A 14,134-nucleotide genomic window follows, 5' to 3' on the forward strand; every position below is an offset into this window, starting at 1 on the left:
ATTGTAGAATGGAAATTTCAGTGTACCATACTTGGGGGGGGGGGGGAAGGAACCATTGCCCACAGGGCAGGAACCATTGCCTCTAAGGATGCACAAGCAATTGTCATTGCTTGTATTTGTAGACATTGGAACCTCATTCTGAACCTGATGTTAACACAATCAAGCCACTGTAGATCACTTTTCAACCCATACAAATATTTTTCTGCTATAATCTTTGTGTATGTGTATAAGAGAGAGAGAGAGAGAGTGTGTGTGTGTGTGTGTGTGTGTGTGTGTGTGTGTGTATGTATAAATTGGAAGCAGGACAAGGAATAAAGGAATATTGTCTTATATTGCAACAAGGGGGAACTAGGTTGGATGCTAAGAACTCTCTCACTATGAGGGTAGTTAAGCATTGGAGTAGATTATCCAGAGAACTTGTAAAATCATCATTCTTAGAATATGTTAAGAGCAGGTTAGACAAAAGTTTGCCTGAGCTGGTTTAAACAGAGATGATAATGCCTATAGCAGGAGGTTGAACTAGATGACTTCTTTAGGTGCTTTCCATCCTGTCTTTTCTATGCTTCTATTATACAGAAAACTCTTCCTCTATGGGATAATCTGTTTGTAGTTGGATATAGTAATTGGAAGAAGGAAGGCAGTTACAGGATTATTTGTTTTATAAATTTATCTCTCTTCTTCCAACGCAGTTCTCTGACTGTTTACCATTAAAGAAGAACATAGAAAAAATCTTCCCTGAAAACTGCATCACTGTAGCTATGCAATCTAAATGCCAGGGCATAATGACCAGCTACAACCAGTGTTTTCTTCTTCACCCCCTACCCTTGTCCTCCTCCAAAACATAAATCGAGTGTGTGCCAGACAGTACTGATTCATCTGAACCTTCCCCATAGCTAGGCTGTGCACTGCTTGCTTTTAACTCAGACCAGCTGTAGAAGTTGTTCTCATTTTTTTTTTTACATGAATCTACTTTCTTTAGGGGACCTATGTGAAATGCATCTGTTGGAGAGTTTTAACAAATGGAGCTGCCAGACAAGATCAGATTATATTTTATTTAGACACATTAATTGATCATGTGGGGCTTTATTTTTTACTGCTGCAGTTACACTGATTAAAGCCACACACAGGGGTACAAACTGATGTGATTATTTGTGAACTATAATAGATCTAAGTGGCAAGAATGCTATAAGTAGCCCTCCATACTACCTAGAACCTGATATAATAAATCCTGTTAAAGAAAGACAACCCTGTGTGGACTATTTGTATTTGCTTTGGCTATGAGGAGGGTGGAAGTAAGTGGTGGCTGGTGGGAGTAGAGTCCAAGTCAGCAAGAATGCAAAGAATTGCTAGTAACAAAGCTGTTCTGCACAAATGCTGAAGGTGGGTGTATTGATGGCAAGAACTGATTTCCTGATAACTCATTCTAATTTATCAAGCCATAACCGTTAAATTGGTACCTTTACTGATGTTAGCAGTGTTAGGCACTTAATTTAAGTAGCCTTTTGGGAAATTCTGGTTCCCTAAACTTGCTCAAATTCAGCAAGCTGCTGAAGTTTACAATTACAAATGGGGAACAGGATAATTTGCTGTTGTCACAATAACAGCCCAATATTCCAGGCAGATTTACAGTGATTTATTGAGGACAGCAGAGGGGACTATACAGGCAGGGGGGCTGGGAAATGGTGAATGTCTGATTTCAAAACATCACGTACAAAATAATGATGGGTGAAATATATGATTAAAGTTGTGCTTGGCAATACTACCTTGCATAGTCCCAGATTCATTAATTTAATAATCCCTGCGGTAGTGCTATGAGGATAATTCAAAATTCATTTTAAGTTCATAGGGGGGAAAGTTCATTGGGGAGTTTAATGGGCTGTCTGGTAATCAGGTATATGAATTAGTGAAGTTTTTGAAATATCTTCTCTACTACCTAGCAAGCTAACAGGACAAGGATTTCTTGAAAGAGCAACTTTTTTAACAAATGCATCATGGGAGTGTAATTTTGGATATATTGAAGGATTTGAATTTTTTTAAGTATATATGGAAAGAATCATGTCCAAAATGTAGCCTTGCTGAAAGAAGATGAAAGCACTCACTTACTCATTACACAGATCCTTTTCCAAGCTATTGGCAATGAACAATGCTGATGTTATATTCTGGTACAGCAACTGTGGACTTGGAGACTAGTATAAAATATCTGTTTTATGGTAGGACAGATTTTTATGAATTTTCATTTGAATGAAACTCTGATGGGCAGATACGGTAGTGTATCTTACTTCCAAACTAACCATCACAAATATTTACATCTTAACCTATATGTAGGAAGTATATATTTAATATATGTACACTACAACAAATGCTAAATGTATTTCTTGAATGTTACAAATGTATGTATAAGGCAGGCCAGATATGCACTTTATAGATTGACTAAATCAGAGTTCTATAACATTAATTTTCATGAGCCCAGGCTTACTTCGTCAGATGCTATAAACGTGTTAGCCACGTTTATTTTTTAAGTAGGATAAATCCAACATTGTTAATATGTAATTTGTATACTTAGAAAATGTCAATAAATTAATAAGATAGTTGATTACTTAAAAAAAAGGTTTCCTTCATTATCAGGTACTCTTGTGTGCTTATATGCATATTATTAAAACATTTTACAAGCAGGGGTCCTAATGTATCTATAAAATCAATAGGACTACTCAGGTGCATACTGTTAAACACACACTTACGTTTCCAGGCTGAGAGCCTATATGACACAGGTTGGCAACCCCTGGCATGCATGACAGAGCATGGCATGCAAGGCCATTTTGCTTGGCATGCCACAGCCAACCCGGTCTCTGAGCAGCTGCCACCAGCCACTTGAGCCCAAGCTGCCTGTGGCAGGTGGCAGAGAAGCTGCAAGCCCTGCTGCAAGCAGCCCAGGCTTCATGGCGGGCAGCAGCTACCAAGAGCCTGGGCCGGATGTGGCAGGCATCTGGGAGGCTGCAACTAGTGCACAGGAGCCCAGAGCCCCAGGCCAGTACCATGGCTTGTGGCAACTATACACATGACAGTGCAGCCTTGGCCCCTTCTTCTCTGTGCTTCCCAAGGCGCCTGTGCAACTGCTGCCACAAGGAGTCAAGCTGGGGCTCTGGACCGCAGTGCATCCACTTGCAGACTTGTGGTTGCCTGCTGTAAGCAGCCCAGTCTCCACAGGGGGTGGCAGGGACCTGCCCAGAGGCTGCAACTGGCTGCATCAGGGCCCGGAGCCCCACCCCGGCTCATTGGTGGCAGTGGCTGCATGCACACCTCAAACACCATGGCAGGGAAGGGGCCGGGGCTTCCCTGCCACAAAAAGGATTTGGCTTCTCGTGGCTCCTCCACCAGTGTCCCTGGCATGTTAATGTATTCTAAGTCCAAGTTGTGGGGTTTTTTTGCTCTCAGTCCAAAAACATTGCTGACCCCTGCATAAATATACAATTGTACACCTGCAGTATAAATACGTGGTATATCCAAAAGGATTTATATTGCCATAACTTCACTCCCACTTAAATTGATGGGAATGGTACTATCAACTTCAACAAGAGTAAACAAATGCAATGTTAAGTAGTTATGAAAATTCCAACCATAGCTATATTTTAAATAATCTGTTTACTTATGTGGCTGTCATTGCCATAGAGTCTAAGAACAGCAGTTGTTTCTCATCTCCATTTTACAGAAAGAATGTGATGACCTAATTCAGACAGGAAGTCTGGAACAACTGAAACTGAACTGAAATTTTTAGTCCCAGTCCATGTCTTAACCACAAAGTCTCTCATAATACCCACACAAATAATATGAAAGGTGACAATTTTATATGGAAAATATGCTTTAGTAGAGTCTTTATGGTGTGGAAAAAGTATAACAAGTAAGTAAGCTCTTTTCATATAGGAAACACCTGTTTTTACACTTTTTAAAGTGAGTACATTTATACGGGAACTGTAAGGTACAGAGTTCCTGCTTTGCACTGATGTATTGCAATCTTTCCCAGACACTAAAGCCAAAAGTCAAGAGAATGGAATTTGTGGAAACCCCATACACATCATCTTTACCCTGCGCTTTGTCAGGCCCAACCACAAGGACACAAGTTATAGGAAAGTGGAGAAATCACCAAACTGATGTATTTTTGTTATGCATTATATGTTGTGCTTAGGAGTGTTCTACAGCCAGCATACTCTCCTTTCACAAAAATAAGTAACCTCAAAAGGTGAAAAGTGGTAAAAACCTAGGCGGACTTGAGTACATATTTTGTTTATTGCCTTCCTTTAAATTTCTAATCTCCTTATACAACTTGAACCCTGACAAATTGCTATCATAATAAAAAGCCCAGGAAATGTTACTGATAAATAGTCCAATCTCTCTTCTTGTTCCACCACAAATACCATCCCCATAAGGCCAACTTCATGTTTCACTTTTAGAGGAAGCTGGGGAAGACAGCCATATAATGTCAGGTGCTCATAGTTCAAAGGCCTATAACACATGGAATAAGTTTTGGTGGTCTTTCTGTAATTGAAATTTGTTAGAGCAGACTTGATTTAATCGAGTCTGTTGAAGTGTGGTAATTATCGTTGAATGAGCTTTAGTTAAAGCGCCCCTGCTGCCATTTTTCAGCGCAGTCACTGATATACATGACGCTCCAGTCACTTTAATTACAGCGGCTATTGGAGCTGCTCTAATTAAAGTCTTCCCTCCACCCCCACACCTGCCTCCCAGAGCATGTGTATAAAGACACCAATTTTCAGGTATATCCATTTTGTACAACAGCATCAGTTCTACCCAGATTCTTACTAACATTTGCTCTTGTATAAATGCAACCTGGTGAGGCTGGGGAACAGGGTCACACCATAATATATGGAAGTGCACAGAAGTCAAACAATAATTGTTATTTTTAATTAGGTTTTTACAGAAACAATCAAAACATATTAGGCTTTAAGTTTCTTGTTCAAAGACACCACAACAGTTTTCTATTGTGTTGTATCATAGACAGTTCGACAGTTTGTGCATAACTAGTGATTTTTCTGGGTAAATAAACTTCACAGTAAAAATCAATTGAAATATCAGAGACCCAGTTATGTACTTTTTCAGTTATATTTTGGACATTATTTTGATATTATGTTCTGGTAGTACCGATAAACCCCAATCAAGATTTGGTCACCATCAAGGTATGTACTGTGCTTATGTGTTGTAAAAGGCAAGTCCTGTCTCCAAAAAAAGCTTACAGTCTAAATAGTGAAGATAAAAGATGGGATGGGAAACTAAAGGACTGAGAGGAGAAATTTGGTCCACAATTTCTCAGTGGTAGAACCTAAACTAAAACTCAGGTCTTCTGACCCTTGGTCCAAGTGTCCTAACTACTGAATGAAACAATCTGTTTTTAAATGACCCATTTCATGGTCCAAGCCTTGTCCACTTGCTGAGCTTTTCCTAGTCATCTTTGTTTGGCAAAGCTCCATTTTCATGCAACCACCAGAATTTAAAGTTCAATATAGGCATATGCACTTGCCCTGTAAGTCACTGTCCTTGTTTTACGTGTTTCTGTGCAAGTCTGGGAGAGTAACTAAAGTTACATATGTAATTCACGTCAGGGAACCTAGACAAGCCAGCTTTTTAACTCTGAAATATTTATACTGAACTTGTAACCTGAATCTGACTGTACTTTGACTAATAAATGGAGGTTTCAAAACACAGCAAGCCTCCCAATGGTTCATGAACTGTTGAGGACTCAATGTTCTAAGTGACGACAGCACCAGGAAGTAGTGTTTCTGGATACAGAAGAGCAAAGTAGACTGCAAGTAGGCCTGTACGAGTAGGCAGCTATTCGATCTGGCTTTGGATCTGGCTGCGTCAGATGACCAGGATCCGATCCAGAGCTCCAGACCAGGTTTTCGCTTCAATCTGGCCGAAGCAGCTCCAAAGCTTCAAAGCCGCCTCGGAGATCCGGCCATAGGGTATAATGGGGGATCAATGAAATATCTATAACTTTGTTGTTTTTTGCCTGATTTAGATTAAACTTGCAGGAGTGGTAGCCTCTGCTGAGTGCATGAAGCCTGCCAGGTTTCAAGAAGATCAGTTCAGGGGTTCAGGAGGAGCTGCATCCCAAATTCCTGAAAGCAAAGCCATGTCATGTGTATGGGTTATACCACAGGGGGATGAAAACCACATGGGTGGCGGCCCCTAGTGAGGCCACAAAGCCTGCCAGGTTTCAAGTTGAAAGATGCAGGGGTTTGGGGGAAACTGTACCTCAAGCTGCAGACAAGCAAAACTCGTGACATGGGTGACATGGTGTGTGTTAAGCCACAGCGGGGTAAAAGCTGCAAGAATGGTAGCCCCTGCTGTGGCCACGAAGCCTGGCAGCTGTCAAAGAGATGGGTGCAGTGGGGTTCTGGGTTCTGGGGCCCTGCACCCCTCGCTGCTGACAGGCAAAACTCGTGACATGGGTGCTTGTGCAACAGACTGTCTCTGTCTTGGGACAGTTGATTGTCTGTATTGATTATTTCTTCTCCTTAGTCTGTTATTTTGTAGGTGTTAATTGGTGCTAATTAACTGGCTACATTAGCCAGCTACGGTGTATTGAGCTAGTCCCTGAGTGAATCATTATTGATTGGTAACTGGTAACACAGTAGCTTAGCAGCCAGGCCTGCAGTAGTGTCTCCCACCCCCTCCCCCCCAACCTTCTGCCCCAAGACAGACACAGTCAGTTGCACAAGCACACATGTCATGAGTTTTGCCTGTCAGCAGCTAGGGGTGCAGGGCCTCAGAACCCCCCTGCACCGATCTCCTCAACAGCTAGCAGGCTTCGTGACCACAGCAGGGGCTACCATCCCTGCAGCTTTCACCGTGCTGTACCTTAACACACACGGTGTCACCCATGTCACAACTTTTGCTTGTCTGCTGCTTGAGGTGCAGTGTACCCCAAACCCCTGCACCTATCTCCTTGAAACTTGGCAGGCTTCATGGCCTCAGCAGGGGCCACCACCCCAGCAGTTTTCAGCCCACTGTGCCTTAACATGCACAGGGTCATCTGTGTCATCAGTTTTGCTTGTCAGCAGCTTGAGGTGCAGTTCCCCCCAAGCCCCTGCGCCTATCACCTTGAAACTTGGCAGGCTTTGTGGCCTTACCGGGGCTACCACCCCCCTGTGGTGTAATGCATACACGTGACACGAGTTTTGCTTTCATGAATTTGGGTGCAGTTTCCCCTGAACCCCTGCACCGATATTCTTGAAACTTGGCAGGCTTCATGCTCTCAGCAGAGGATACAACCCCTGCACATTTCATCCAAATAAGACAAAAAACAACAATGTTATTTATATTTCATTGTTTCCCCATTATATCCTATGGCTGGATCTCCAAAGCAGCTCCAAAGCTTTTCTGGAGCACTTGGGAAGCTCCAAACCACTTCGGAAAGCCTAACAAAGCCACCGCTTCAATCCAGACATGCTGCTTAGGACACCAAAGCATCCGAAGCTTCTCCAGCTCCAAAGCTCTGTTTGAAGCCTCACACAGCCCTAACTGCAAGTATTGTTACATATGCTAAGTGAGAGGTAGAGTATGTGTCCCATTTCTTTCATACATGAAACAAAAAAACATACCGCAAGGATACTGTTCTTCTAAATGGTAGCTTTGCTTCCAATAACCTTCACCAGTATTACATCCTGTGGTGGCCTAATTTAAAAATAACAATAACAATGTATTTTTAATTATATATAAAAGAACCTAAATTAACTGTCATGGAGATCATGGGAATTGGATATGGTCATATGCTATTGTATAACTAGAAATGATGGAATGAAAAGGTACAGATTGTAAGTACAATATGAAGTTGCATCAGTATGGAAAGGTATCTCTTAAAATTTTAGTATTCCGTGCTGCTTTATTTATTATTATATCCAGGTTTCATGAATGGAAGCTACACTTATAATTATTTTCTACCCCTCTCTTAGATCCCAACCTGTCATTCTAAATTGATACCAATTCCTGTGTGTTTTAAAAAAAATGTGTTCAAGTTAATTTTTATTGTTGTTCTGCCATGTAGGTTAATCTCCGAGATACTGATGTCAAGCTCATGCGCCAGCTGCTCATCATCAATGAAAGTATTGAATCAATCAAATGGATGATTGAAGAGAAGGGAACCATCGTGAGCAGAGGCAGTAGTTTGAGTGGCAGTCTGTGCAGCTTGCTAGAGAGTCAGGAGACTTCCCTGCGAGGCAGTTATAATAGTTTACAAGACTGTAGCGATGGACTGGATGGAATATCAGTGGGAAGTTATCTGGACACTTTGGTGGATGATGTCCCTGGTCATCACACCCCTTCAGACATGGACCAGTTCAGTGATCCTGCTATTTTGGAGGACTCACAAGCTCTGCATAAGCATCCCAAAATTGATTCTGATGAGTACTACTGCTTTGGTTAATAAAAGGAGTTCCCAAACAATGGGAGTGCACTTGTCCCTCTCTTATGCTGCTATTTTATTTTGTGTGCAAAAGGAAGAAAAGAAAAAAATCCCTTTAAAGAAAAATTTATTTTGAGACCTTTCTTGTTGCTCCTAACATTTCTTCTTCTGGGTGGTTGGTTTGCTTTTTCCTTTTTTGTGTCTTAAGTTATTGCTGTGATTTTGTTTCTTTTGTTTTATAATGCCACATTTACACGTTTTTTAAAAAGGTGAGGGAACAGCTTTATCTTCAAAATAAGACATCAGGGATTGAAAGGACTAATTTTGAATTTGTTTGACTACTTTCTGATACCTATATTTTGAAGTTAATATTCTTGATTATCAGATTGTAAATCAACTCAAAGTTTGTATACTCCCAGGTTTTTCTGTCTTTGGTCTGGATCTTGCAAACAAATATATCTTCAAGAGATTTATTTTACTTCTGAATAAACACTTTTGACTGAAATGGTACTTCTCACATACATGCATAATGCACATAAGCAGGTGCATAAAATTGCAGAGTTAGGGCTTTAGTTTACAGTAGACATATACTAATAAGTGTACAGGAATAAGAAATGTTCCTCTGTATACCAGGCAATATCCATTCTTCTTTTATAATGCAGTTTGATAAAGCCTAATGATGCTGGTATATTTAGGTTAAAAACATCTTTCATTAATACCAAGAATTTAAATTATCTTAAAACTAGCAGGCTTCTGAATGTGCCCACAAATATCCATTTATAGGGGACTGCCAAGTTAGAGATACCGAATTTTTATTTCCAGCAGTTTTGTATTAGATTGTTTTTTCTGTTCCCTCCCCGCCCCTTGGCCATGTCCAGATAAGTGCATCCACACAATATGTGGCATGGCAGACATGTCTGTGGTGCCACATACCACGTTCAGTTATTCTCCATGCTGCAAGGAAGCAGAATGGATATCCAAGGATCAAGAAAAGCAATGGGAAAAAAAGGTGGAGCAGCACATGTGGCAGCAGCGTGCACCTCCTGAAGCTGGAGCCTGGCCAGCCAGAGCCACACTTCGCTGCCAGTCGGGCTCTGCACAGCATGGTCACCAGTGCTGCAGCCCCAGGAGGACCCCAGGTAAGGCTGCTGGGGCCAGCCCAGTGCTGGCCCAGTGCTGGCCCCAGCTTCTTCTACCCCACCCGGGGTAACTTGGCATGTGCCAGAGCACAGGTGGCCCAGGCATTCCCCGGGGACAACTAGTGACATTGCAAGTTGCATTGCCACTAGTCCCTGGGGAACCAAATGTCCATGCACGTCTGGAAACGGCCCTTGAGTCTGTCAGTAGCCCTTCATAGAATAAAGGTGATTGGATTACTCTTTTGATATACCCTGCTTTCATGGTCAGGCAATAGATTTTGTGGGTACACAGAAAGCTCAAGAATCCCAATCTTGCTCAAGTCTTGTCTGTTTTCTTCTAGTGCTGTGCCTGTCTGGTCAGAGAAGCTTCCTTACCACTACAGGGCAAGCAATAAAATGTAAAGAATGCACATTTCTCCATTTCTCTACAACAGAAGTCACATGTGTGTCTATAATATCAATAGAGTCATTCCATTTTGGGAGTCTCATGTAATTCAATCCCAAAAGGTAAGAATCCCAACCTTCCTTAAGTTTTGTCTGTTTTCACTTAGTGCGTATATCAGTGTTATGCATGTTTTATTTTGGATGGGTAAGTATTTGGATGAGACACCTCTAAAGAATACTTAGTAGATGCTTCAGGAAGTTCTACAGTTTGGGATGTTCTCAAATTTTTTTTTTAACTTCGTATCCTAACAAAAAAATTCCTTCAGAAGGGCAGAAAGTAGACAAAGCAAAACTTAAATTGGGTCAGTAAACATAAAATTATGTATACTAAGTATGATGTGTGATCCCCATCCCCTCAATTTAGACCTTAGCTCATGATCACAAAAATCTTACATTGGCTTCAATAAAGAGGTACAAATAGAAATAATCAGAACCCATGTGTTGCCTACTGGAACAGCTGGGCTGTTGCCTTTCTCCCAGCTTTCTTTCACAGTGGACTGTCAGGCCACATCCACACAATCCCCGGGGCCTTGGCACATCTTGTGCTGCTACTAATTGTCCCCAAGGCTGCAGCAGTGGTGATCATGCAGCTTGGAGCCTGGCTGGCAGCTGGAGTACAGCTCTGGATGGCCCAGCTCCACTTTTTAGTGGTGCGCGCTGCCACTGCATGCGCTACTCTGTTTGGTTTTTTTAGTCACAGGATTTTGATTCCTGGATATCCAGAGGTCAACCCCCCTCTCCCACCTCCGCTGCTCCCTTGGAGCGTGGAGAGCACCTGAATGTGCGGTGTGTGGCGTCACAGATGTGTCTGTGGCACCTCGTACCACATGGCCATGCTCATCTGTACGCAGTCTCAGAGTCTTCCCTGGACACTTGGCACCCAGTACCTAGCTCTCTTTTGTTCTTTTTGTTTGTCTTCTAACTCCCTTGCTCTCTAGAACACCCATCCACCAATATACCTTGCTGCTGCATACTAAATTAACTCTGAACTCAGGAAAACAACCTTGGAATCAATATTATCACCCCGAGGGCAAGGGAGGAAGGGAGTGGTAAGGAGGAGACAAAAAGAAAAGGAACCATTGTTTAATCATCTATTTAAGTTTAGCTATGGATTTGGAAACTACATGTAGACTAAGGACATAAAAAAAATGAAGTCTACATGTAGTTTCCAAATCCATAGCTATAAACTTAAATAAACTTGTGCCATGTATCCAGGGAGGACTCTGAGACCGCGTACAGATGAGCATGGCCATGTGGTACGAGGTGCCACAGGCACATCTGTGATGCCACATACTGCACATTCAGGTGTTCTCCATGCTCCAAGGGAGCAGCGGAGGTGGGAGAGGGGGGTTGACCTCTGGATATCCATTTAACTCAAATAAACAAGACGACAAACAAAAAAACCAAAAGACTTCGCCTTCTCTTTCAATAAGGAGAAAAATCACTTATTCAGGCACATTATGCATCTGGAGACAAAGAGATATGGGAAGAAATTCAACAACAGTTTATATTATTTTTAATAGGTCAGACTTTGGGCTAAAATTACTTAGCAGAATTGCCTTAAAAAACATAGTTTAAAGTTTAAAATGCTCGATTTTTTTTCCTGACCTCTTAAGGAGATAACGGATTCTGTTAACACATTAATGGTCTGTGGTTTGTTCTAGGAGCGCAACTCTTGTTTAATCTTCATCCTGAAAACTGAAAATAAATTCTCTGCATTGCCAAATTGGTCATGACTAAGAGAAAATATCGCTGCTCTTTCATTTGGTCTGCAGTTTGCAATAGACGTTCCTCTTTACTCTCTGTACCTTTTGAAAAAAATCCAGAGCCACAACTCAGAAGACATAAAAGGAGAATCTGAGAAGAAAAATGAGAAATAAAGACAAACTGAAAGGTCCCCAGCTTTCCAAAGCTTTTTTATCCCTCTGTTTGTGGGCAGACTGGACAGAAAGAGAGATCCCTGTTGAATTACTTCAGAATCATTAAGAAACTGGATTTTTTCCTTCTCTAATATAAGAAGAGTATTATTTAGCTGGACTTGTAAGATTTAGAGGATAAATAAAGTCTAGTTCAGGGTCAGCAAATTTAGCAAAAGTGATCTATGTCAGTGCTTGTTCACTGGTATTAAGCCTCTTTTGCCTGTACTCTTATTCCTGATAAAGCCATGTAAAACTCTAAGAAAGGAAATTAATGTTTGTCTGTTTAATATAGCTCCCCTATTAAATTTCTTTTTTTTAACATTCTCAAGGGGTAAGATTAGTGCAGCGTTTTGATCTGAAAGGACTGGGGAGAAAAAATACACTCATCCCTTTGATTAATCTGAGATTCAGAGTAGCACAATAGGTAAGCTTCAAGGTTTTGCTTTGCTCAGCTATACTGGCCTACCTGTTGAATGGGCTAATCTCCTTGGCCATAGGAAACAAGGAGAAACAGTAAAGTAGCCATGAAAATTAAGGGATAAACAGATGCTTTTTTCAAGATGTTTTTTTTTTTTAATTGTGAGATTTTCATTTTGACCCAAAGTAACACAAAAAAACTAATTTGTCAGTTTTGCCACCTAGTTCATTAGATGCAGGAATAGACACCTTTTTTTTTTTACAACTATTCCAGTGTTTTTCTTCTTACCAGGCTCTTACACGTATACACACTTCAGTCCTCCTTTATTCTGCCAGAAAAGGGACTTTAATATTCTGTAGTGAAATGGGACTTTACTGTAAATAAGAATCCAGTCCAATGTTCTCAAATATAATTTAAAAGATACACAATTCCACTTTTGGGATCAAATTAAGTCAAAATATAGCTTCAAAAGCTGATATTATACATTAAAATGTAGTGGTACAGTTTCTCCTAATGTTTTCTGTCCTGCAGTGGAGAAAATCAAAATGAACTATATGTATATAACATTCAAGAGAGTAAGACAGGTGGAAAGCTGACTATGAATTGAGTTCATAAATGAGGCTTGAAATGAGTTCTCTGAGAAATGAAACTCTGTAATCCTTACCATATTATGTAGTCTATTACAGCCTATTAGAACAAATGGCAGTGTGTGCATCCATGCATGTAAGTGCATTATATAATTTTTTTGCAACCATAACATTTTCATACTCCTTTGAAAACCTATTTTTTTGAGAAATTCCATGTATTCAAAGAAAAACATATTTTGAAAATACCAAAAAATTTGAAAGTCAAGAAGAATTTGGAAGAATAACATGAATAATCTCTTTATTATCTAAGCAAGAGACAGCAGTTTAATAAGAGGTGAATGATGAATGAAGTGTTGTAGGAGGACAAAGAGCAACGTTTTGAATAACAAAACAAACCTAAGAAAAGTAAATGTTACCCTAAATATCAGAGTCATTTTTTTTTCGTAACAGCGTGACCTCTAGTCTACTGAACAGTTTCCAAAAATAAATTATGTCAGTAACTAATGATAAGGCTGGATGAAAAATTTCTGCTGATGGTGTATTGGAGAAAAATCCTACACTGATTGGAGAGCAACAGGATCTCCTAATAGATCACTGTCACATCTCTATTCTATGATTTCTTGAAATGTGATTGATAATACTTGTACACATTTTACAATAGGCACATTTTCCATTTGTGTCCTAGAATTCATATGATTTAATGGTTTTAGAAATGTTTGTGACCTATTCCATTAAAACTTTGATAAAGAGAAAACATTTAAATTTATCTCTAACTCCTTTATTGAAGATTAGAGGTTTGGAGAAGGTGAAGGCCAGCAAGCAAAGACAAATGCTCCTATTTTTGTAATAAACCAAAGCATTCTGAGATTTCATCTAGGTGAAGAAAATGTATTATTTAGAAAACAATAAGATAAGGATTTTTGTTGGGGTGGGGGAAGGGGAGGGGGTGACTATATTGATGCTTGTAGTAGGACATGTACAATATTTTCCAGAGTGGAAGTTTCATCATTTTGACCTGGACAAAGTAATTCTTGCCAAATTTGAAACTTCTTATGAAGATGTATGAAATCAAGAAGAGTTTTGCTACTAATTTCAATAGAAACAGACTTAGGACTTCAAATGAAGATCCTGTGTTGACGTCATATTCATAGTTTATATCCCCATTTACTTATGACAAATATTATAGTCTTAAAGCATAAAAGGTATGTCCC

At 40.3% G+C, this 14,134-nt stretch overlaps 1 protein-coding gene across 1 annotated transcript in view; it reads left to right on the forward strand.

The window, feature by feature from the left end:
- The window catches only part of LURAP1L (leucine rich adaptor protein 1 like), a gene marked incomplete at its 5' end in the record, with an annotated part of 28,734 nt that extends 20,263 nt beyond the window's left edge, over window positions 1-8,471 (forward strand). The window contains one exon of the mRNA XM_006025305.3: window positions 8,060-8,471. Within this exon, the coding sequence (XP_006025367.2) occupies window positions 8,060-8,437 (378 nt within the window). The remainder of the gene's footprint in view (window positions 1-8,059) is intronic.
- Window positions 8,472-14,134: the final 5,663 nt, after the last annotated feature.

Source organism: Alligator sinensis, unplaced genomic scaffold (assembly GCF_000455745.1).
Source record: "Alligator sinensis unplaced genomic scaffold, ASM45574v1 scaffold798_1, whole genome shotgun sequence".
Classification (NCBI taxonomy): Eukaryota; Metazoa; Chordata; order Crocodylia; family Alligatoridae; genus Alligator; species Alligator sinensis.